At 37.1% G+C, this 23,967-nt stretch overlaps 4 protein-coding genes and 1 pseudogene across 5 annotated transcripts; 2 read left to right on the forward strand and 3 right to left on the reverse strand.

The window, feature by feature from the left end:
• Positions 1–4,487: 4,487 nt before the first annotated feature.
• On the reverse strand, positions 4,488–7,538 carry LOC103327680 (protein IQ-DOMAIN 7-like). Its single transcript, XM_008230044.2, has 5 exons — positions 7,263–7,538; positions 6,914–7,159; positions 5,885–6,109; positions 5,631–5,744; positions 4,488–5,509 (listed from the first exon to the last, which is right to left on the reverse strand). The coding sequence occupies exons 1-5, from the start codon at positions 7,326–7,328 to the stop codon at positions 4,856–4,858; spliced, it is 1,305 nt and encodes a 434-aa protein (XP_008228266.2). The 5' UTR covers positions 7,329–7,538; the 3' UTR covers positions 4,488–4,855.
• A 316-nt stretch (positions 7,539–7,854) lies between these two features.
• LOC103327797 (ABC transporter E family member 2) lies at positions 7,855–14,894 on the forward strand. Its single transcript, XM_089050457.1, is given in 11 exon segments — positions 7,855–7,878; positions 7,920–8,224; positions 8,357–8,445; positions 9,189–9,191; positions 12,994–13,089; positions 13,179–13,369; positions 13,466–13,723; positions 13,845–14,053; positions 14,055–14,088; positions 14,190–14,402; positions 14,496–14,894. Coding segments are annotated over 10 exon segments (1,329 nt in total). The 3' UTR covers positions 14,310–14,402; positions 14,496–14,894.
• LOC103327679 (GLABROUS1 enhancer-binding protein-like) lies at positions 11,238–12,729 on the forward strand. Its single transcript, XM_008230043.3, has one exon. The coding sequence runs from the start codon at positions 11,340–11,342 to the stop codon at positions 12,534–12,536; it is 1,197 nt and encodes a 398-aa protein (XP_008228265.1). The 5' UTR covers positions 11,238–11,339; the 3' UTR covers positions 12,537–12,729.
• A 981-nt stretch (positions 14,895–15,875) lies between the features above and the next one.
• LOC103327796 (IQ domain-containing protein IQM1-like) lies at positions 15,876–18,298 on the reverse strand (annotated as a pseudogene). The gene is made up of 8 exons (XR_016126110.1): positions 17,913–18,298; positions 17,711–17,825; positions 17,376–17,441; positions 17,192–17,280; positions 17,008–17,095; positions 16,642–16,872; positions 16,448–16,549; positions 15,876–16,308 (listed from the first exon to the last, which is right to left on the reverse strand). The product of XR_016126110.1 is annotated as an IQ domain-containing protein IQM1-like (transcript).
• A 2,397-nt stretch (positions 18,299–20,695) lies between these two features.
• On the reverse strand, positions 20,696–23,070 carry LOC103327795 (IQ domain-containing protein IQM1-like). The gene is made up of 7 exons (XM_089051009.1): positions 22,634–23,070; positions 22,427–22,541; positions 22,084–22,149; positions 21,697–21,785; positions 21,522–21,609; positions 21,185–21,415; positions 20,696–21,077 (listed from the first exon to the last, which is right to left on the reverse strand). Exons 1-7 carry the CDS (start codon positions 23,017–23,019, stop codon positions 20,949–20,951), a joined length of 1,104 nt encoding a protein of 367 aa, XP_088907135.1. The 5' UTR covers positions 23,020–23,070; the 3' UTR covers positions 20,696–20,948.
• Between the last annotated feature and the right edge of the window lie 897 nt (positions 23,071–23,967).

Genomic DNA, 23,967 nt, shown 5'->3' on the forward strand with positions numbered 1-23,967 from the left:
TATATATATATATATATATATATGCAGATTGTCGTTATAATGTGAGGCCAATATGCTTGAATGGAGCAAGTTATTATACTTGATCCCTGATACAAGTTAAAATTAAGGGCATTTGGTAAACACAAATAGACTGGTAATTAATGACAATTATGCATAGCTAACAACTATTTGTGCCATTATAGGTTTATAGTTATCTTTGATCACGAAAGAGGAAAGGGGATAAGATGAGAAGAAAGGGGATCGAGTAGGAAGGGTGGCCGAGGACCCCAAAGGGGGCGGCAGCTAGTAATTTTTAGGGTTTTCTCAAAGAGAACTGAACATGATTTTTTTTTTTTTTTTTAGGTTTGTAGTTGTCTTTGATCATGAAGAGGAAATAGACAAAACAACTCGTTGAAAGAGGTGGAGAATCACCACTTTTGGGGCTCCATTATGTTGAAAAATGATGAAAAGCAATTGGTAAAAGTAGGCTATTACGTTCTGTTTAAGGATTCGTTCTTGAGATATAGTACTTAATTTCTTTGTTTTTGCTCGATGGAATCTTGAGGAGGAATATATTCTTCTATATGATAATGTTAAGATTACAAATTTGTTGCTTGAGCTGTATGAAATTAACCAAAACCCGTCTAATCCCAATTAATTTGGACACTGATGGCCATTAATAATACAGATACCATTGCCAAGTTCTTTTAACTTAAAAAAATTGTAAGAACTAGCCCACACGTTTTAAATTTGAAGCAGTGTGACAGAAAAGTTACTTTTGTACAAAGTTGAGGACTTAAATTTAATCAGCTTTTTTCTTTGGATCCTAATTGCCTAGCTACTGTCATACAAAAGCATAAGAGCTACACTATTAGGAAAGTTACCAAACCATATACAGAGATTATCAAGTCGATGACCAAAGCTAGCCAACTCGTCTGCTACCATATTTGCTTCACGAAACACATGTCGGAGTTGAAGGACTTGGAACTCTGTCGATAGTTGTTGAATATACAAAACTAGTGAAAGCAAGCGCCATGGAGGATGTTGATAACTTAAATCAGCTTTATAAAACATGTCAAGTTACTTTTTTATTAAAAAAACGAGCCTATTTGGAGGGAAAATCTCTTAACTAGCCACTTGTTATTTTCTAATTGGTACTTAGTGTGTTTCAATTTTCTAAGAACCAATTAGAAAATGACAAGTAGTTAGTTGAGGATTTTTCTCTCCAAATAGGCTCTTCTAAGGGCTTTTGTATAAAACGTCATGTTAGAATGAGCCTATTTATGAAATTTTTTATTTTTTTATCCTTTTCCAGAGGTTACTATTGAATTGGGGATAGCTCTCTCAAATGGACACACAGTAATGCAATATTTCAAGATAGAATAAAACCTTAAGGCAATTCTTATTTGTGAAGAAACAGTCTGCTGCAAAGCACCCAAGTATTATTGGTTGCTTCTGATAGAAAAAGTAAAAGTTTGGAATGCTTATGATGGAAGAGATAGGACCAAACCAGATTCTTGATTTATTGTTGCACATGCAACAATTAATTGCAACAGACTCTTTTGCTTTATTTGTTGAGCCATCAAAGGACACAAGCTGCAAGAGATTTTTGTTTTTATCCCTACTTATTGGGGAATCAAATGAAGAACATGAAAGAATGACTAGGTCATTCCTTGTCTTCTATCAATAGAATATTGATTTTGGTATGGGTCATTGTCCTTTAAAATATTGTTTGACAAACTCAAATCAAGTTTTAAATGGTAAAGATCTCAATCTTCTTGTTATTAACCCCCCCCTCCCCCTCCTTCTTTCTAGTTTCTTGACATCCATTCTCCTTGATTAGGAGAAGAATATGAATTTAATTAACTGATATCGCAGCGATATACAAGTTTTTCTCCTTCATACCTTCTCCTCTTCTATATGTTGTATTTGCAACCTAACCTCTGAAATTCTGAAAGACTGAAAAGATGGGAAAGGATATAAGATTCAAGCATGCCAGAGCAAGGTTTAAACTTCAAACACATAATGCTTAGTTCAGTTAATGAAAGCTCCAACAACTGTCCTTTCAATCCACTCTAGGTTCTATATGCATGATAGAATACAAGAGTAAGTAAAACTACAGGCTGAAATCAAATTTTGCAACCACAGGCACTTGGATTGGCTAGAAGATCCCAGTTTTTTTTGGGGTTGGAAAGATGACTTTTAACCTGCAAATCTCATCAAAATTTTCATGTTGCAAAATGTAGTGACCAAAACATGATGCGAATATTGGATTGGACCCATAGCTGTATTCTTTTTTTATGAAATGCATAAAGGAGTTGAAAACTTTATGAATTATTGAATGTAAACAGAAGACAAATCAGCTTTTCATTTGATTTGCAAATTTTGCAAACCAAAGGTAAAAACCCAAAAACAAAAGTGGTTTTGAATTCTTCTGAAATGAATCAGAAGGACTGATAATCTGTACCCCATGAAACAAAATTACAATGTAGGCCAGGGAAAATGACACAAACAAATTAAAGGGATTTGAGAGAAGTGACCCACCAGACTGAGTTGCTTCTCTTCATGGCAACCCCCCCATGAAAGAAAGATTACGTTTTTACTCACAATTCAAGAAACGTTGGCCATGCTTTGTTGCTTTCCAATTTCACTTGCAGAGAATCCACATCAGATGACATCAACAAAATTTCACAGCTTTTAGGTGGCATCCTGATTTCCTGCCTTTGTTAGGGGTCTTCCTCCCACGTCAGCAGCTTGTGGACCAATCACAATGCACCATCCTTGGGCTCGTAGGCCATGCATGTTGAGAGAAGTCAAACTTTAACGAATTGGAGATACTGTCTAAAACTTCTAAATATGTGTCCTCACTTGTGAAGTTGACCTATGAACCATTTCATCACAGTCTGGTCTATTTTGATCAAAACTATTATCTTCATGTAACTATTGTTTTGCTTTGAGAAAAGTCTAAGTCAGTAAAAAATAGTATATGTCCAATTTTGATGGCCAGTTTTGATTTCTTAAACACATATCCTCGTTTAACTGGATTATTCTGTCGATCCTTAAGTAACAGAAACTGCCCAGCAAAAGCTTTTCCCATCTGCTTTTCATTATTTGAAGGTAATGATTTACTGTTTCACAGTACTTCTGCAGGCAAGGTTGATAGTAATGCATCTGGACCTTTCAATCAACTAGGTGTGAATGAAGTGACCATATTGTTAATTTATTTTGAGATTTTCTATTTAAACCCCGCATTTCTCTTAGTTCACCCCATGTTCTAACCCTAACTTTTAATTAAAAATTTCACAATTTCTAAAAAAACCCCACTATCTTCCCAAACTACCCTTAAATACACCCCAAACTGAAAAATAAAATAAAATAAATAACTAAAATAGATTTTCTATTTAAACCCCATAATTTTCTTTGTTCCCAACAAAAAAAGCACAAACAAATGAAACCCCAAATTAGAAATTTAATACTTTCTAGAAAACGAGAACAGTTTTACCTCTCTCCAAGAACTGTAACTGAAATTCTAACACTTGGATATTGTTGAGAGAGAGAGAGTGAGAGTTTGTAAACAGAAAGTTTGAATGAGGTTTCTAAAACTTAATATGAAGAGTGGTGGAGTGTGTGGGGTGTATAGATGTACTAGGGTTAATTATTAAGTTTGATGGCTTTTTTTTGTCTTTTTACACAATAATAAAACTTATAGTTTAATGATTTAAGTATTGGAGTGAACAAAGAGAAATACGGAGTTTAGATAGAAAATTTCTTTATTTTTATGTTTACCATCTGGTTATTATATTAGTAATAATGGTGATACTTTTTTTTTCTTTTTTTTTTGGTGGCTTTTTGGTCTTAATGGTGATACCCACATCTGCGTCATGTTCCCTAAGTGGAGTTCAGAAGTTAATTTAGGGACGTCATGGTGATGCCCACATATGCATATAATTTGTTCATGTTCCCCTAAGTGGAGTTCAGAGATTAATTTTCATGTAAAGATTTAATCTTTTCTAAACAGGATTGAAAGGACAGTCATGTCTTCATCAAAAAGGACAATCATATGTCCAATTATGAAGCTGAGCTTACAAAGTCAAGTAGGGCCTTTACAGAAAAGAAAAGAGTAAAAGTAAAAAAAGATTAAAAAAAGCCCAGATAAGAAATCCTGTTTGGGTTTTACAAAACAGTGAAATCAACAACCCCCTTTCTAGTATTTGTCTTTTTGCAAGTGGGGTAGTATGGCTACAAGCAAGAATTTGAAGTCCTTGCCAAGCATTAAATTTCTCACTAAAACTAGGCATATTCCAGCCATAACTTATGCAAATTACAGAAAGAAAAACAAGGGCTCTCACATTTGGTTGTATTTGATATGGGAAAGTAGAAAGATCAAGGGATCTTTTATATGACAACTCAATCACTCTCCATGTTGTCAATTACTTTTGAAAATGTAATTCTTATGACAATCAATCTGAACCAATCACTCTACTTGTGCATAATAACACTTTCAATCATTGAGCTAGTGCAACTTTCATTTCTGGACTGCATTTCAAACTTATAGAAAACAATCATACTTTAGCAGAAACTACAACATTACATATAACAAACCCAAGTCTTGTGAAATCCTTAGATGCAATTGACAACACACTTATTAAATCAAACATGGAAGTTGCATATGTTATTGAATTCTGAATTCTGTAATAACTCACTCTCTAAAAATCTATACTTGTCTATATAATCACAACCAACTCTCCTGAAACTTGTTTCGGTTCTCTATCAGTAATCGTTTGAAGCAAATCTTTGCGTAATTTGAACGATATCGAAATTAAAAAGGACAACAAGTTGTTGAAATCATGAAGGCAATCCTTAGTATCCCTTACTGTCATTGATATCTTCCTCGTTGAACTCTGCCCACAGATATTGGAGGATATAGATCAGAACCGCAGTTGCTCCTTGTATCCCCATTAGAAAGCCCCATTGACTTGTTATGGTAATGATACTCCTCCATGGAAAACCTCTGCATATCAAAACAATTGGAAGTTCTCTGCTTGGCCTTAGTTGATTTTGTGAGACTCATGTAACTGGGTTTGCATACATTAGTTTCGTCTCCATTTTCCACCTTTAGATTGTTACTAAACACCAAATTTGTAGATGCAGTAGTACACGAAGTTGATGCCGAGCTCTCATCCTGCAGAAAATCAGAACTTGGAGCAGAAGACGAGCGAGTTATTGGACTTGCTGTAGGAGGTCTAGCAGAAACCCTGGTTGAGACATTGTTCCTTCTCACTTTCACTGAGTTCTGTTCTGAAGAATATGGATAAAAGCCAACAATGCCATCTCCACTTTTCCTGGAACAAGGAGTGACTGCTGAAGGCACACTTTGAATCTCTTCCATCAGCCTATTTTCCCATGGCTTGGCTGCCATCCATTTTTCTAACCAGCTCCATCCCGAATTGTTATCGTCCACCTTCTGATGCCTAACAGCCTTTGCTGTCTTGCTTGTCCTACAATATGGACTGGCATTTGATCTTGATCTCTGGAAACAAAAACAACATAATCATGCGCATACTCAAACACCATTCATATTCATTCAACTAAGCCATGTTTTTATCCTGTTAACTCTTTTACCAAAAGAAATATAAAAAATCCATTATTACCTGTTGAGAGAAGGAGTATGCAATTGCTCTCTCCCTCTTGATGTTTGCTCTTTGCCTCATTTCCAGCTTTGCTCTAACTTCACTCACTGTTCCTGGACTATCACACCATCCTTGCTGAAAATTGTTGAAAACACAATATTGATCATAGGGTAAACAGGGTTAATATCTTCATCAAAAGTTAATAGAACAATATTGTCAGGATAATATGCATCACTTCATCACAATTTTGAAAGCAAGAAAATTTTGATAAGTACCTCAGCCTGCTTAATGGGATCAGCTTGGTAGCAATGTTCATCTAATGAGTTTTGCACAGATTCTTGCCCTTCTAGAGAGGTCCTTTGTGCTCGAGCTCGAGCCTGAACTCGAGCAAGTGCCTGCATGCACCTCAATGTAACAGCGGCTTGCTTCCTAACCTGTCGACCACGAAATATAGCTTGAAGCCTTACCACTGCTCTCAAGGCCCTCAAAGCCTGCCTTGCCTGCGGTTTATCAGTTACCCCATTAACCATTATCAAATGAACATAATGACACAACATTAAGCATTCGCTTATATGCAACAAAGTTCATATTGTAATCTACAGCCCAGTTTACTGATCCTAACTCTTTTCTTTGCTTTTCAACATCACAAGCCCAATGACCTCCAATTAATTCTATCTTTGAATACTCTCCATTCAAGCAGCTCATCTAAAACAACATAAGCTGATACAATTTGGCTTTCATTTTTCAATCCACTTCCCAACAATCTCTCCAACTTACTTAACTTTCTTCGGATTTCTTTATCATTTTCATTTTTACTCTGAACCAGATTAGATCAAACATACAAAGAACCTAAAACTAGTACTAAAACTGACCAGAAAATTGTAAGAGCAAAGAAAGACTTAAATTTTATATCTATATGTAAACTGTGTCGAGATGAAATAAAGGAAGTTACATATCAAAGTTGCAGTGTCCAAAAACTTTGTTACTGATAGTGCAGAACCTAAACTAGATTCCATAGCCACCCAAGAAGTTTGAATTGCATTACCCGTTTGAAAGAATTTTTTTTTTGTGAAACCATCAAAGAAATGCCTTGACACTCAGGATCAATCTCTTTATAATATTCAACACAGGACACAAAGTTACTGTAAAGATTATAAAGTTTTGTGACAGTAATTGAACTGAATTCAGCTAGCTACCTAAACAATAACTCATGTTTAACTATATAGAACGTATAACTAATTTCAGTGTACTTAAATATATGCTACATGTTAATGGAAATAGCAGAAGGAGAGAAAACCACTTACCAAGAATCCCCGAAACACGGCTTGGATCCGAATAGCAGCCCACTCTTTCTTGATGACAATGAAGTTTTTAGGTTGAGTTCTGACCAGAGTAGCCATGGCAGCAGCTAATGCATCGTCGAGCGAATTCAATGGCTCTGCAGCTGCCACTTGGCTCCTCTTCATCCCACCTTTCGATGATGATCCAAACCCTTCTGATGAACTCCTCCAAAGCTTCCACTTCTTCTTGCTCTTGTCCCCCACCTTCTCCTAAAACAACCCAAGTACCAAAAACAGAAGAAAACAATAGAAACAGAGGAAACAGAGGAAAATAAGAAAAATAAAAACAGAGGGTGAGGAATGTTGGGTTTACCTGGTCACTTGTGGGGGGCTTTTTGAGATTGATAAGTGACTTTAACCATTTCCCAGTAGTGCCCATCTGAGAAAAACAAGCTATAAATCTGAATGAACCTTGAATTTCTCCTGTGTTTTTGTTTGTGGGAAGTGTTTTCTTCTGAAAGTGCTTTTTGGAAACAGAAATAGAAGCTGAGAGCTGCAGAGAGTGCTGTCTGGGTTTCTTTTTGGGGATTGGGTTTTAGAATTTGACAACAGATCTGTCAGTGTATTAAACTATTGAACAAGGAGCCTTGAAGAAGAAGATTTTTTATTTTTTATTTTTTTTAAATATTAATTAAGGAAAGGTTTTATTAGCAATTTGAATTTCGAATTCGAAAAAAAGTCAATTGAAAGCATGTAACGGATATTAAATTTGCAAACGACGACGTTCAGGCGAAACGTCATCCGAGCCCTGTTGGTGACAAGGTAGGGGCCCAGAAGCAAGTCCGTTAAATAGAGTCACTCGCACACAGCATCGGGTCCGGGCCTTTGGTTGGGCCTCACTTTTGAGCCCTCCGAGTTCATCTTTCGTTATAGAGGTTTTGGGTTGTTATGCTGTGTGTGTAACAATGTTTCGTCCTCTTAATTGCATGGTTGCTGTTTTATATATCATGTTTTCTTTTCCTTTAAACAGGCTCTTATAAAACCCCAATATGTTGACCATATTCGAAAAGTAGTTGAAGGCAATGCAGGGGACTTGCTCAGACAGAAAGATGAGAGGGGTGTGATCGAAGAACTCATTGTTGATCTTCAGCTAAACCAGGTTCTAGATCGTAACGTAGTCAAGTTATCAGGTGGGGAGCTTCAGAGATTCGCCATTGCTTTTGTTGCCATGCAAAAGGCAGATATATACATGTTTGATGAACCTTCAAGTTATCTTGATGTGAAACAAAGGCTTAGAGCAACCAAAGTCATCCGATCTTTGATCAGGCCTGATAGGTTTTGTTTGCATAGCTCTCTTCTCTTCTTGCCTCAATTCTTTTTTTTCATTGCTTATATTTGTGGGGTCTTTTCTTGCTTACACTGGGCATGTTTAAGTAATGGATGTTTTGCTTTGCTTTACATTTTTAGCTATGTAATCATTGTGGAGCATGATTTGAGTGTACTAGATTACTTATCAAATCACATTTCTTGTTTATATGGGAAGCCGGGTGCATTTGGTAATTGATTAACAGACTAATGATCTTCAGTTAGAGAATGATTGATAACCTCGGGATGTTGGAATCGACATGGATGCAATTGATTACCCCCAGGTGATTGGTAACCCCTAGAGTGATGTAGGGAATTAGCATGGACCCAATTGATCACCTCAGATGATTGGTAACCCCGGGAGTGATGTTGGGATTGACTATGGATCTAATTGATTGCTCTCTAGGGGATTGGTAACCTCCGATGTGATGTAGGGATTGATATGGAATCCTCATTGATAAGTTCAAACACAACTGGGTTTACAACAAATTTAAGTCAAGTGCTCGAATTGACATGTAAATGGAGAAGTGCATATTTTATTTAAATAAGTATAGGTGGAATGATGGATAAGTAGATTAATTTAAACATAATATTTCTTCAGATGAATTGCATTCCAAAGGCATGGCATATAATAACCAATCTCAACCCGTTTCAGCTTGTAGGCCCCCTTTCCGTATGCCTCTATGACCTCGAACGGTTCTTCTCATGAGTGACTAAACTTGCTCGCATTTAGATCTTTAGTGTTTTCCATTATTCTCATGAGGACCCAGTCACCAACTTTGAACCTTCTCTTGTGGTGGCACGCTTGTTAAGAGAAGTGAAAGGAGATGGAGTGTGATGTTAGTAAAGAGATTGAGTTGTCTGAAGCAATTAAAAGTGAGGTAAAGTAAGTCAAATTGTAATAAAATTTGTCGCATTTTCCAGTGAAGGCAAGGAAGTGAAATAACAATAAATAACTAAATGAAAGGTAGCTTGGGATCAGTTGGCTAAGGGAGTATCTTCAAACATGGGGTTCAGTTCTTGGCCGAACTGAATCAGCTAGATTTCTTGTTTTGCAGACTTTTGCGCAAGACCAATCATAAGTTTAGTCAAATTTAAACAAGGTCTTGGAAATTCAGGAGTAAGTACCAATTTATTTTCCCCTCTGCCACCCACAAGCGACATGGCAAGAGGAACCCAATTCATAATAGTACAGGCCCTTTTAATGTATAGGCAATCACAAACGGTGTTCTTGAGTTTAGATCGCAAATATCTGCAATAAAGTGTTGGATTGCAAAACACAGTTATGAAATTAAAAGTAGAAAATAAAAAGATGGATACAATAATAAGGTGATACCATAACATTTATAGACAACCTAGGATTGCAAAAAACAGAGCCATTTGACATTTGCTACAAATGCAAGGTTTCATCAACAATTTGCAAAGTTCCACCAGATTCGCCTTAATTATGTAATAATAGTCATTGTCTTCACTAAAAAATTTCCATTTGTCTACACTATCACCTACCATTTTCCAAATTTGTAGTAACAAAATTAACACCCATTGATTTGATTCTATTAAAGCTTGGGTGTTTTGGCTTAATTATCTTATACCTATTTAATAAATTATCACAATTGTTCTAAGTTTGTTATCAACTGATTAAATAGACTGAGGTTGTACTTATGTCGATCAGATTAATAGAATGCTTGACGTATCTAAACTGTTGTTTTCTTCATCACTTAATTTTCTTTTATTGCTAAATTTTCTGCTTTTATGGCAGAATTTCTAAATTGACATGATCTAATTCCCGTGTTTGAATAAAAAAAAAACATAGGATTTAGAAATTCCACTTCCTTTTGTTGTTAAATTTTCTTCTTTTAATGAATTTGATGGGTATAAATGGAGGCGAAGGGAATTGGGTTCAGTCGTGCGAGTGAAATGATGCACCTTTGCGTGTTATTTCAGTCCAAGTTTGGAGAAATTATAGAATGATACGGTATCACCACGTCATTTAGTGATACTTCCATTCAAAATGCGCCATATGTATTATTTTTTAAAGAAAAATTAATTATTTATACAGTTGGATTTAAAAATCTAATTTTATAATTTAAAACCATAAAAAAAAAACTCATTAATAATAAAAATTCACAACAACCACTTCCCTGAGCTCGCCGACTGCCCACTTTCTGCCATGACTCCTGTCGTTCTTTCATTTTTCCAATCTCTCTCTCTTTCTCCTTCTCCATCCCTCCTCTCTATTATGGATTTAGGGTTCATGGAATTTTCTCTCTATGATGGCTTTAGGGTTCAAGGAATTTAGATAAGCTTCCAAAGTCCTACAGGGTATATGGCCATTGAGATTATCGACAAGAAAAGCAAATTTTATAGGTGAATAGGAATCCAATCTTGGTTGCATAGCTTTCTATGTATCAATAGCCGAATCAATTTTTTTTTCCTAATGATTGTGAAAGTGGAATCATCCATGTGTTGGCGTGTCATCAAATTCACACAGAGAATGAGGGTTTAGGGAAGACGGTGAGAATGAGGGTTTAGGAAAGACAATGGTGGGGGATCACTGTCGATGAAGCGGGTGGTTTTTGGGTTTTTTTCTATTTTTAAAGTTTTTAAAAAATCATTTTAATTTTATTTTAAAAGTAAATATGAGTGTTGAATCCAGTTGTCAAAAAATAATACATGTGGCGAATTTTAAATGGAAGTATCACCTGACATGGTGATACTGTACCATTATATAATTTCTCCCAAGTTTGTACCTTTGTATATCAGTTGTGCGTATGGTTATATTTCCATTTGTTTGTGTAAGAAAAGGAGACAACAAATTTAAAATCCTCCAACAAAAAATAAAATAAAATCCAACGGTCCTGATATATTCACGGCCTTTTTGCTACTTTCGAAAGTCCTTAACCTCTGCTGCATGTTGACCAAGAAAAAAAAAAAAAACCTCTGACTGCATCCAAGATTCCAACCCAAATACAAAAATAAAAAACTTTCCAAGTAGGACCTTTTTACTCCTTCCTTCGCACACACAAACCCAATTCCCATTTAGAAACCCTAAATTTCGCAAAACCCTCACTGTACCGTCTCTCCAATGGCACCCAAGCGCCCATCTCCTCTGGATGAGCCTCCGGCTGCTTCTTCTTCCGACGAAGAGGTAGCTTCGTCTGAAGAAGAAGTAGACGGAGAAGAAGAGGAAGAATCCGGATCCGGGTCCGAATCAGAGTCCGAGGAACCCGAGCCTCCAAAGGCAGCACCCACTCCCGTTGCTGCGAAGAAACCGGACTCGGCTACTGTCAATTCAAAGCCGCAGTCTTCATCCTCTGGCTCAGAGTCCGAGTCCGAATCCGATTCGGAATTGGATAAGGATAGGGTGGTAAAGCCGATAGTTTCGAAGCCAATGGAAGAGACGCCCAAGACCAAGAAACCCAGATCGAAGGCCTCGGCTCTTACTACGCCGGCGGCAAGAGCCGGGCTGAAGCGGCCGAGCGAGAGCGACCTCAAGGATTCCAAGAGGCCCAAGAAGAAGGTCACAGACCCGGATCAGGAGCGAGAACATGCCGGAGAGGAAAAGAAGGCGGGTGGAGACGACTCGAAGAAGCTGTTCCAGAGGATTTGGAGCGATGACGATGAGATAACAATCTTGAAAGGCATGATTGATTACTCTACCAAGAAAGGGGCGGATCCATATTCTGATATGGGGGCGTTTCATGATTTTATCAAGAAATCGCTGAAGGCCGATGTGAACAAGACCCAATTGCAAGATAAGATTCGTAGGATCAAGAAGAAGTATGAGACTAATGTGGCCAAAGGGAAGAAGTATAATCCTGTTAAGCCTCATGAGCAAAAGTTGTTCGACTTGTCGAAGAAGGTATGGGGCAGCGGCGAAGGGTCAATTGGGCTCAGTGGGTTGTCTGAACAGTCCAAGTCTAATGGGAAGGCTAGGACAAACCAGAAGGGTAACAAGACTTTGGCTTCACTTAAAGCTGAGCTTTTGAGTTCACCGGAGCGCCCAAAGGAGTGTGAGAAGGTGGAATTTGGTCTGAAGCCGTCTGGTTCTGAAAGTTTGAGTGAGGTGATTGGGTTTGATAAGGGTTTCAGAGAGCTGGGTTTGCCGGAGGGTGTCGTGAAGCAGGGCTTGGAGTTGATTGGAGGAGCCAAGCGAGCTGAGTTGAAGGAGAAGTGGAAGAAGCTGCATGTTGCTGAATTGGAGCTTTTTGTTAAAAAGAGTGAGTTGATGAGAGATCAGGCCAAGGTGATTCTGGAGGCGTTAAAGTCATCTGAGCATTAGAACCTTATAACAAGGCACTGTGTTGATGTCTAACAAGACAATGTTTAAAAGTTTTAGTAATTGTTAATTAAGAACTCTGTAGCATTTAGCTGCCTAGTTTGTCTGTATTAAATCTTCTTTGCCCTTTGTTGTCCTTCTCTATGATGTTGATTTAAAGTTATTTATGTGGCATTGTTATTGTCAGTTTTGTTTCTGTCCCTTGTGTTGTGTTATTGGTGGTGATGCCTTTGATAATTATAAGCAGGGTTATATAATCTGGCTGAGTGTCCTTGAATTCTTAGTTACATTATCTCAGTTATGCATAGCTGCAACTGTTTTTGTGTTTGTGGTCACTGTAATCTTGGTGTAGAAGAGAAAGAGCAAATAAGAAGACTCAAATATGTTTGTATAGGCTAGCAAAGCATAGTTGTGATTTGGTTGGGTAGTTTGTTATATGGGAAGCCGGGTGCATTTGGAGCTGTAACCCTACCCTTCTCAGTTAGAGAAGGAATCAAAATCTTCTTGTCAGGATTCATTCCTACAGAAAACCTAAGGTTCCGAGATGAATCTTTAGGTAAGATAATATATTTTGTCAATGAAAATGCTGGATTTTAGTGACTTAATCAATCTTTTTTTTATATAAAAAATATTATGTTGTTGTCTTGTTTAGGTTGAGACTCCACCAAGAAAGCGGTGAGGAAATTGAGACATATGCACGGTATAGATACCCATCGATGACTAAAACGTTGAGAGAGTTCAAGCTTCATGTTATAGAGGGTGAATTTACCAATTCTCAAATTATTGTGATGTTGGGTGAGAGTGGATCAGGGAAGACCACATTTATGAGAATGCTGGTACTAGTCTTTATCATTTTCACTCTTTTTATTCAATCATATGTTAAATTGCATCTTGATACGTGGAGTAATTGCATACATTTGTTCAATTTGTAGGTTGGTTTGTCGAAACCTGATTCTGGTGTGGAGATACCTGAGCTTCATGTTTCTTACAAAAACCAGAAAATTAATCCAAAGCGTGCAACAAAAGTCAAAGACCTGCTTCATGAAAAAATTCGTGATTCCTGTACACTTCCCCAGTTTGTGACAGACGTGATGAAGCCCCTTCAGATTGAGCAATTAATGGATCAAGAAATTACCAAACTCTCTGGTGGAGAGCTGCAAAGGGTTGCTCTATGTGTATGCCTTGGAAAGGTAACAGATTTTAGTTTATGTTTATAGCAATAACAAATGAAGTGTGTGATGATGCATCTGCTTTGCTTTGAACTTATGCAGCCTCATAATGTATGCCCCTAAATTTTGCTTGATATTGCAGCCTGCAGACATCAATCTGATGGATGAACCAAGTGCATATCTTGATTCTGAGCAGCGTATTATTGCAGCAAAAGTCATAAAGAGGTTCGTCCTCCACGCTAAGAAAACTGCATTCGTGGTTGAGCATGATTTCATTATTGCTAGCTACTTGGCAGACAAAGTTATTGTCTATGAAGGAAAGTCATCAGTTGATTGTATTGCAAATTCTCCGGTCTTTGTTGACTGGGATGAATCTCTTCTTATCTGTAAGTCTTGCAGCTTGTTTAATTTACCTCCAATTGAATGTAATGTAATTTTTGTTGTTCTAGGATCTGATTCTCTTTGTTTTTTCAATGTGGCATTGCAGCAACTGGATATCACATTTAGACGTGACCCTACAAACATTCGCCCAAGAATCAACAAATTGAACTCAACCAAGGATAGGGAGCAAAAGGCTTCTGGGTCCTATTATTACTTGGACGACTAAACTGGAGCACTGTCCAACATGTTCGAGACAACAATTCCCCTCTCCAACTTCGAGGGTGGGACTCAACTAAGCCCCAGCCACCAAACGGGAAAGGTATGGTACACTCATTCTGACAATGCCCGAAATTCGCCTGTTTATGTTGTGTATTTATGACAATTTGATATTTTCTGTATTTGTATTTTGCAGTTGTGCAAAGTTTCAGAGGGCAGGGTATTGACAGATACGCTCTAGTCACTACTCATTCCAATCTGTTAGTTATGTTATATATTTATGAAATCATCGTGATATTTATTGCAGTTTTGCAACGTTTTAGACAAGGCTGAGTTACTGGCCGGCATGCCAATAAATGATCGGAGAGGGTCCTTCGCGGGTGAATATATAGGAGATTGTTGTTTTTGCTTGAATGAGTGTGTTCAGCCCATGTGACCAAATTCAGTACATTTTCCCTCTATGGATAGTGCTTTATGGCCTTTCATGGCATCAAATATTGTATTTGACTAAATGCATTTTTTCTTTTTTTGGGTTTTTATTCGAATTTGACTAAATGCCATTTGAGAAATAAGCTCCTAGCTGAATTAACCTTGAGTTTCCCTGTGTGTTTTTCTTTGTGGAAAGTGTTTTTTGGAAACAGAAATAAAAGCTGAGAGCTGCGGAGAGTGTTGCCTGGGTTTTATTTATAAATTTGTATTTTATTTTTGGGTGGGGGAGGGTCAATTTGACAGCAACGGATATAGTGCACAGCGACAATTTGACAGCAACGGATATAGACTGCACAGCGACGGTGTAGTATGTTTAACGGTGCTGTCCTTCGTTAGGAAGGACGACGTTTCGCTGAAATGACAATGGCGTTTCTTCTTATAATAAAATGTACTACCATGTTGTTAAATAATTGGTGTCAAACAACACCGTTCTTCAAATCCACTCACCACCAACACTTGAGTTTATACTTGCATTGGTGCTGATTTTCCTTTTAGTTTGTCTTTAATTAACAGCTTTTTTGTTGTAACTTTAATTCATTTTGCTTTGCATTTTCCCTTGGTTGGGCCTCACTTCTGAGCCCTCCTAGTTCATCTTTTGTTCTTTTTTTTATTCCTTTCGTAGATTAAACATTAAGTATATGTATCTTTGTTAAGGACTAGAGGTGGGGCAATATCGCTTATTTACAAATAAATAAATAAAAACTAATAACAGCTAAGGATTTTAGCATTTTCCATCAGAACAGTTGTCAAATTTGGTATTTCTGGTCAACGGTTAGGAAAATATGTCCAAAAAATTGCATAAGTGTGGAATATTGATCCACCTTAGGTCTTGAAGCATGGTCAAACTAGAGAGAGAGAGAGAGAGATTGAACAACGTATGGAAGGACTTTCAAAATAATTTCTGCAATGATTATTAAATGATGAATAGAATACAATGAAAACCTCTTACAAGGAAAAAGTAGCCAAACCCCTGAAAGGGCCCCAAAAATGGTGAAGAAATCCGAATGGAAGACATTCTAACCAGGTTAGTCCATTCAAACCCCCCCGTACCCCAAAAAAAATGTCACAAAATGCTTAATCTTTTAGATTAATCTAGTGATGGTTTAGAGGTCAAATTATGTAACCTTGGGGCTAGGAAGTCCCATATATGCAAGCCTAGGTGAGAGGTGGATCTTTGGACTTGGTCTTGGTGAAGGGATTGGAGCATTGCTAACAGAGATTTCTGGTGTGACTCTAGGTGACAGATTGACCTGCTCAAGTGCCTGAGATTGCAGCTGTGCTGGGTAATCTCTTACACACCCGATTCGAGGGCCGGCCCCAGTACTCCATTTGCATGACAAAGGCCTGCCCAGCACAAATTCTGGGGGCTCCACATTGTGTTCATGGTGATCATTTGCTGCATCAGTGTCTTTAGCAGCCTCATTTTCTTTAGTCTCCTCAAGGGTGCTTGTTATAGACTCTGAGTTCATCTCTTTCTGGGTGGCATATGAAGGTGGAACATCATCATCTGTAGGACATGTCTGCAGAAAAAAAAAATTAATGGAATTTTAGATTGGCTTAATGAGAAACAGAATTTTACATTACTTAGCATATCATACATATGAACCAAGTTTTAGGCCAATTATGCAAAAGCCAATATGAAGGCTTAAGAACAAGTACCTTGACATCTGTCATGTCCATCTGATGCTCCTCTAAGAAGCTAATGAACTCCAAAAGACTCTCTTGTGTCGGGCGATAATGGCCGCTGTAGCACCATACAGCCTGAACACCATGAAAATCAAAGGTTCAATAGATAGGGGGATAAAAATGCATCTCAGGAAATGTAATCTCCATGTCTCAAATAAGAGGCACACCTCAAGAACCCCATTGCAAGCAACTAATCTTCCGGATGCAATAGTGGCACCTCCAGATACAAAAGAGGAGTGCTGGAAAAGGCCTTTCTTCTTCTCCCCAACGTACAAATTCCTCGATGCGCTGAGGACAAAAATCCACTTAGAACCCTCAGCAGTACTCACAAGGTTCCCACTTTGCCTGTACACAAGCTTCCCACTCTCCACAATCACTTCATAAGCTTCTCTCTCTTTCTGTGAGAGCAATATACATATAAGAAGACATCAGTTACCACACATCAAACCCCTTAATATTCCTATTTTAAAATGTAATATAAATAAATAAACCAACATAGATGAAGTGCGTCAGCTAACCTATAATATGCTTACCGGTCCAAGGTATTGGATGCACTGACGCTGCAGATCAGTTCTCGGACACTTCTCAACATTTTCTTCTTTGCCATCTCCAACGTCCAACCTTCATTAATTTCATATGCAGAAAATATTAGAAGAAGAAGAAAAAAAAAGCCATAACATTTTTAAAACAGAAATTTTTGTTTCTGCAGAATTATACCAGTAGAAAAAAGGTTGAGAGCTCCCACTGTTAAACCAGATATCATAATACATGTGTAGATTGTGTCCATATCGATGGCGTGGATCAATCTGTACATCATAAGCAGAAGGTAAGCATGCTTATGATGCAACCATGAAAATCATTGGTTAAATACAAAGTGAGAGTATTGTTTATGTAAGCTTACAGCCTCAAGCCAATGTCTTAGAGCTAATTTCTGAGCCTTCTCATCCTTTGACAAACCTTTCCCAACCTACAATCAACAATATGATACTTAAATCAACACTCATTGTCTGCAATAGTTCTTGGTTCTTACAAGAATTTCTGAACTTTGAATTAGTCAAGCATTTTGGTCATGGTCAAAATACAAAACAAATAAGCAAATGGATTTTCTGGCTTTAAAAAGACTGAATTAGCCAATTAGGTCCACGTGTTGGAAATTAATGGTAATCAAAGAATTTGATAATCCTCAACGTCTTGTAAAATCTAAGTAACTTTAACTGCAATGTACCAAAAGATCACCTTGGCAGCTCTCGTCCTAGCCCGCGCCCATCTTGACACGGCAGTTTCTGATTTATCAGATTCAAAGAATGACACAGAGCTCCGTTTCAGAGCAGCAGAATCCAATGCCTTCCACCTGCAACAATTACATGAAGAGAATAAGCATATATGCATGTGCTTAACAACTATGTTCTGCGAAATAGGAGATGGTAATAGAACAAACCATAGCTCCTCAACTACAACAGCACAATCTGCAAGGCTTCGCCTGGTCCGGTAACTCTTGTAAAATTTCTGCAGCTTGATTGCAGCTGCATCAAGCTCACTTGGATATCCTGGAGAAAACAAATCTTCTGGCTCCGGTAAAGAAATTATTGGATTGAACTTCTCAATGGAACTATCAATTCTTCCCTCTATTTTCTTGAAAGAAGCATTTGTCCCTAGCTTTAGCTGGCCTGCTTTCCTCTTCTTGCAGCTCATGGATTCTTCAATAATCATTTTATCTGGCTCATCAGATTCAATGGTGCTGCTCAAATCAGTTTGTTCGACGCTAACTGTTCCAGTCGTCGCCTTCTGTTTCTTGGACACACTGACGGATGTCATTGTAACCATTTCTATAAATTTCTGCCAAAACAAAAAGCATGTGCCTCAGAAAACAGATATCTAATTGATTCTTAAGCAAATGCAGGTAAGTTTTTAATGAAGATGATTCTACTTTCAGTTGTTCTCAAATCATGCAAAGCAATAGCTTCAGTTGAAATACGCATGTTTTTCATATGATGAGCTCTGAATCTAAAGTAGATTAACCCATCATTCTTAAAGATCTCCTTTTGATTCAACTAAGCCACATTTTCACTTTGACCATAATCAACCAAGCGAAACATGTCCAAAACTTTGAAAGAAAAAAAAAACATGTCAGGAACTAATCAAATTAGGACAGCAGAACAACCACAAGAGCTAGCTCAAACAACTTGAAATATGCATGTTTTTCTCACCTGAATAAAATTGCAACTCTCTCTCCCCCTATCTCAACTCAAGCAGTAACTTGGTTTGGTGCATTTCTAAATTAGACCACCTGCCTCCTTTATATACTACTCAATGAAAAGAAGTTGGTTGAATGTCTGTAGTTGGCAAAGCAACTTCCAACACGTATTAGACAAAAACTGCAGAAAATAGAAGTGTTTGAAATTTGGTCCCATCAAACGGGGTGTTTTGAATGAAAAAACAAAAGGAGAAAGAAAACTTGGCATGATTTTGACAACCGCACGAGGGGTTTGATTCTTGAACTTGGAAGTGTTCAAAGTTCCCAATATATTTGTGTATGCTTACTTTATTTGGAACAAAATGTTACGTTAAATTTAATGTGAGCCATGATCATTACAGAGAGTGAGAGAGAGAGAGAGAGAGAGAGAGAGAGAGTTTGGTCAAACATGACATTTTGTAACGTACTTGTCAAGCAAGTATAGAGTAGAGATTGTGAAAACCAGAAATTAAGAGAAATCGTCAAATGCAGGGACGGACCTGCCTTCGACTAACCTGGGCTACAGCCCAGGTGATTTTATCTTTTCAAGCCTGAACTAACATACCCAACCCACCCAATGGACAACCATGCACTGCATTCTCATAATCCCCCCTTCACCCTGTTTTCCTTTTTTCTTTTTTTGGGGTACAAAATGGAAAGGGGCCAAAGGCAAAAACAACTCTCTCTTTTTTTTTCTTAGAAAACAACCCCCTTTCACTTTTCACACCTGAAGAAAACAGAAAAAAGATGTGTACTAGATGTGTTTTGAGGGGTAAAATTCATTAAGTCATCCGGATTATGTGTTTTTTTTTAATCAATTAAATTCACTCGTAGTGTCGAATTTTTAAACCCACCCCAATTTGAAATCCTAAATCCATCCCTGATCAAATGTTGTGCAAAGGCTCATCCTCCATCCTTGTTCAAATGTTGTGAAAAGACTCCACGAGGCAATGGGGTAAAGAACAAGAAAACTGGGAATTATTTGACTTGCGACCGAAGCTTCATGTCACTGCCTTCACTCGGATGTTGTTCCGTACAATTCAACTGGGTCAAAGACAAATTCTTATTGCCCAAAAAGTTCTTGTTCTTTTCTTATTTATTTATTTATTTTGGGTTAAATATTCCACAACCTCTATTGACTCAACTGGGTCTTTCTTTAATCAAATGACAAGAAATGCAACTTTAATGGGTTAAATATTCCTATTTTAATCGCCAAATATTTTATGTTAAGAAATATCAGTGTTGTGGACTTTTCTATGTTTGAATTAATCTCTTGTGGTTATTGTAGTATCGTCGCCTTTCTCTAAAAACCAATGCTAAAATTAATTGTTTTGCCGAAGTTTGATATACATTATTGATCTATTTCTAACAATTTGTTAACATGTGAGTTTGCCTTAGTTTAAAAAGAATAAGAAAAGCATGTTTAAAGCTTTGATTGAAGCTAGAGCCATGCAAGACAATGTCGATCTAAGATTCAAAAGAGATGGGCTTACAGCTACAAGCGTATATACAGAGTTTTGGCATAGAAACTCAAGGAAGGGGTCATTAACATGAGCAACCTCTGACTCCCTTGCCATCTTCCTGGCTAACCCATCGCCATCGAATAAAGTTTAATAAAATTCAAATTTCCAACAACTACTAGAAAAAGTTTAGTGAAATTCAATTTTCACTTTGTTAGAGAAAGTCGTGCATTCAAATCTCATAACTGAATTTCGCTCGGTTCAGATTGATATTTAGTCTAATTATCGAAACTGTTAGTCAAGGTTTAGACAAAGCGTTCAAGCATAGATCAATCACTAATCAACAATGGTTATATAGATGTGGTTCAATATGAGAATAAAAATTAGAGAAAGAGAGGAATTTATATACATATAAATGAAATTGAAACATGTGAAATATATACATGTAAAAGATATAAGAATTTGGATATACATGTGTGAAATATATACATGTAAAAGATATAAGAATTTGGATATACATGTGTGAAATATATACATATGTCTAGGTTAATTACATGTGTAAAACATGTGAATATACACAAACAACATCAACATTAGCAGATGTGATATCTGACTTCATCTCTTTCTTGGGAGCATAAGAAGGTGGAACATCATCATCTATAGGATATTTCTGCAGAGAACAATTAATTGGGAAAATGTAATTAGGCTTAATGAGAATCATATGAAAAGGCTCCATTGTTTAGCAGCTTAAGCACCATGTTTAGGCAATTTGTGCAAGTCATCAATATGAAGGCTTAGGGAGAATTACTTTAACATCTGTTAAGTCCACCTGATGCTCCTCTAAGAAGCTAATGAACTCCATAAAATTCTCTTCCGTCGGGCGGTAGTGACCGCTGTACGACCATACAGCCTGAACAGTATGGAGATAAAAGGTTCATGAATGATGGGAAGAAAATTTTAAAGTAATGTTGTATTTTGTGTGTGTTTAAGCGATTAACTAGCAATTAAGCAGCAAACCTCAAGAACCCCATTAAAGGCAACAATTCTCCCTGCTGCAAGTGTGGCACCTCCAGCTAGAAAAGTAGAGTGCTGGAAAAGGCCCTTCTTCTTCTCCCCAACATACATTTTCCTTGATGTGCTGAGGACAAAGATCCATTTACAACCCTCAGCAGTATTCACAAGTTTCCTACTTTGTCTGTACACAAGCTTCCCACTTTCCATAATCACTTCATAAGCTTCCCTCTCTTTCTGTGCGAACAATATAGATAACACATCATTAACAAAGCAAAACTTAGAATTAAAATAGAAACTTATATATATATATGGGAAAGTAATTAAATTTTTTGATACTTACTGGTCCAAGGTACTTGATGCACTGACCCTGCAGATCAGTTCTTGGGCACTTGTCAAGATTTACTTCTTTGCCATCTCCAACATCCAACCTTCATTTTTGGATAGAGCATCACAAGGTTACAAAATAAGCCTCAACATGTCCAAAACAGAAAAATTGGTTTCTGTAGGGATTCTACCAGTAGAAGAAAGGTTGAAAGCTCCCACTACTAAACCAAACATCATAATACAAGTGCAGATTTTGTCCATAACGATGGTGCGGATCAATCTGTACCGAACAAGCAGAAGGTAAGCATGCTTGCTCTGAACATAATAGTTCCCCACTCATTGTGATGTAAAGAAATTAGTCCATTCATGCCTTTATTTTTATTTTTAGTTTGGTCCTAATCCATGCTATTGTGTACCTAACTAAGCATACATGTGAAATGTAAGGAAAAGAACTAATTGTCTATGGATTCTCAATGTTGTCTTCCTACACAAAATTCATTTGACACTTTATTTTACCATGTTGAATGGAAAAAATAGGCTTAATACAGAGTATGTGAATATTCTTAATGTGAGCTTACAGCCTCAAGCCAATGTCTTAGAAGTAATTTCGGAGCCTTCTCATCCGTGGACAAACCCTTCCCAACCTACATTAATCAACCAAATGCTTCTCTATCAACACTTTAATGTGAACAATATCATAACGTCTTACAAGTCAAGATCTTCAAATAAATTAGGTATCCATTTTGGTCTTTGTCAAAGTTCAAAACAAAGAAACACATGGATAGATTTTTCTGTCTTTAAGAAGACTGATGGGGTCCAAATATTAAATAGAATAATGTTGAAGAATTTGCTAATGTTCAAAATCTTGTAAAAAAAGCTAAGTAACTTTGAATGCAGGTGAAATGTACAGGAAGAGATCACCTTGGCAGCCCTTGTTTTAGCCCTTGCCCATCTTGAAACTGCAGTTTCTGATTTGCCAGAACCAAAGAAGGACACAGAGCTTCGCCTAAGAGCAGCAAAGTCTAATGCCTGCCACCTGCAACAATTAAAAGAAGAGAATAAGCACGAATGTACTATGCGAATTACGACTATGTGCACAGCAGAATAGGAAATGAAAACAGAACAAACCATAGCTCCTCAGCAACCACAGAGCAATCTGCAGTGTTTCGTCTAGGTCGGTAACTCTTGTAAACTTTCTGCAGCTTGATTGCAGCTGCATCAAGCTCCCTTGGGGACAGGGGAGAAAACCAATCTTCTGGCTTGGTTAAAGAACTTGTTGGATTGAACTTCTCAATGAAACTATCAGGTTTTTCCTGTGTAGTCTTCAATGAATCACCTGTCCTCAAATTTAGCTCTCCTGTTTTCCTTTTCTTGCTGCTTATAGGTTCTTGAGAAATCACTTTTTCCAGCCCATGAGACTTGTTGGCTTTGCTCAAATCAGTTTTCTTGAAGCTAACTGTTCTAGATGTTGCTTTTCTCTTGGACTTCAAATTGGTGGATGTCAGTATGATCATTTGTATTATTCCGGTCACCTTTTACTGCTACAAGATTTGCAGAAGCTCTTATTTAGAGTTTAAAATGAAATCTTCAATTCTTCAGGAAAAGAGAGAATTAAGTTATGAATTTTTAATCATAAATTCTACATCCATTAGTTGCTCAAATCATGCAATATAATATTCTCAATATGGATCATATAAACTCACACTAAATATTAAAGAAACACATGTCCATCCCCACTTTGAGAATTGTATAATTTCTGTTCATATGATTGTGATAAGATTTCAGAGCGATGGATTCTTGGCCCACCACTAGCAACATCGATATTGTCCTCAACTTAACCACTTGTTTAGCAGGTGTGGGGTTTTATACAAAAGGCCTCAATGTTATTATGAGTGGAGCCATTCATTATAGGGGACTTTCAATTTCATTTTTCTGCAAAAATAAATAAATTAAAGCAAAACCAAATTTTCACTTTGACCATGATTAAACTCATGAAAAACTTAAACTTGGTTATTTCAAGATTTCTGACTGAATTCTCTATCTTGCAATAAATGATAAATTGATCCACATTAAGAAATTATCAAGATTAGTATCTTAACCAGATCACCTGAATCTAAATACAAATAAGAAATATTTAGATGAAGGTACCTCACCTGAATATAAATACAAGGGCCTCTCTGTCCAAAGCAATTACTTTGCTTACTTCTAACTAAACCAGATCACTTCCCTCCCTCCTTAGAACAACAACTATAATCAACTTTACAGGTCCTATAAAATGATTGCAGAAAATACAATCCAATTATACCGTTTCTTGAAAAGAAAGAGAAAATTGGCTTAACTTGAGGTGTTTGAACTTGGAAGTGTTCAAAGGTTACATATATATATAGGAGTGTTCAAACACTTGCCAATTAATATTTTCTAAGGCATTTACCAGGTACATTTACTATCTTTGGAACGAAATG

Source organism: Prunus mume, linkage group LG4 (genome assembly GCF_029339155.1).
Source record: "Prunus mume cultivar Tortuosa linkage group LG4, ASM2933915v1, whole genome shotgun sequence".
Taxonomy (NCBI): domain Eukaryota; kingdom Viridiplantae; phylum Streptophyta; class Magnoliopsida; order Rosales; family Rosaceae; genus Prunus; species Prunus mume.

Coding starts and splice junctions, on each gene's coding strand:
- LOC103327680 (XM_008230044.2), bottom strand. CDS start 7,328: ATGGGCACTACTGGGAAATGGTTAAAGTCACTTATCAATCTCAAAAAG. Junction 5,745..5,884: donor ATCCCATTAAGCAGGCTGAG/GTACTTATCAAA, acceptor AACAATTTTCAG/CAAGGATGGTGTGATAGTCC. Junction 5,510..5,630: donor CATACTCCTTCTCTCAACAG/GTAATAATGGAT, acceptor TTTTGTTTCCAG/AGATCAAGATCAAATGCCAG.
- LOC103327679 (XM_008230043.3), top strand. CDS start 11,340: ATGGCACCCAAGCGCCCATCTCCTCTGGATGAGCCTCCGGCTGCTTCT.
- LOC103327795 (XM_089051009.1), bottom strand. CDS start 23,019: ATGATCATACTGACATCCACCAATTTGAAGTCCAAGAGAAAAGCAACA. Junction 21,610..21,696: donor TTTCAACCTTTCTTCTACTG/GTAGAATCCCTA, acceptor CCAAAAATGAAG/GTTGGATGTTGGAGATGGCA. Junction 21,078..21,184: donor CCTTTAATGGGGTTCTTGAG/GTTTGCTGCTTA, acceptor CATACTGTTCAG/GCTGTATGGTCGTACAGCGG.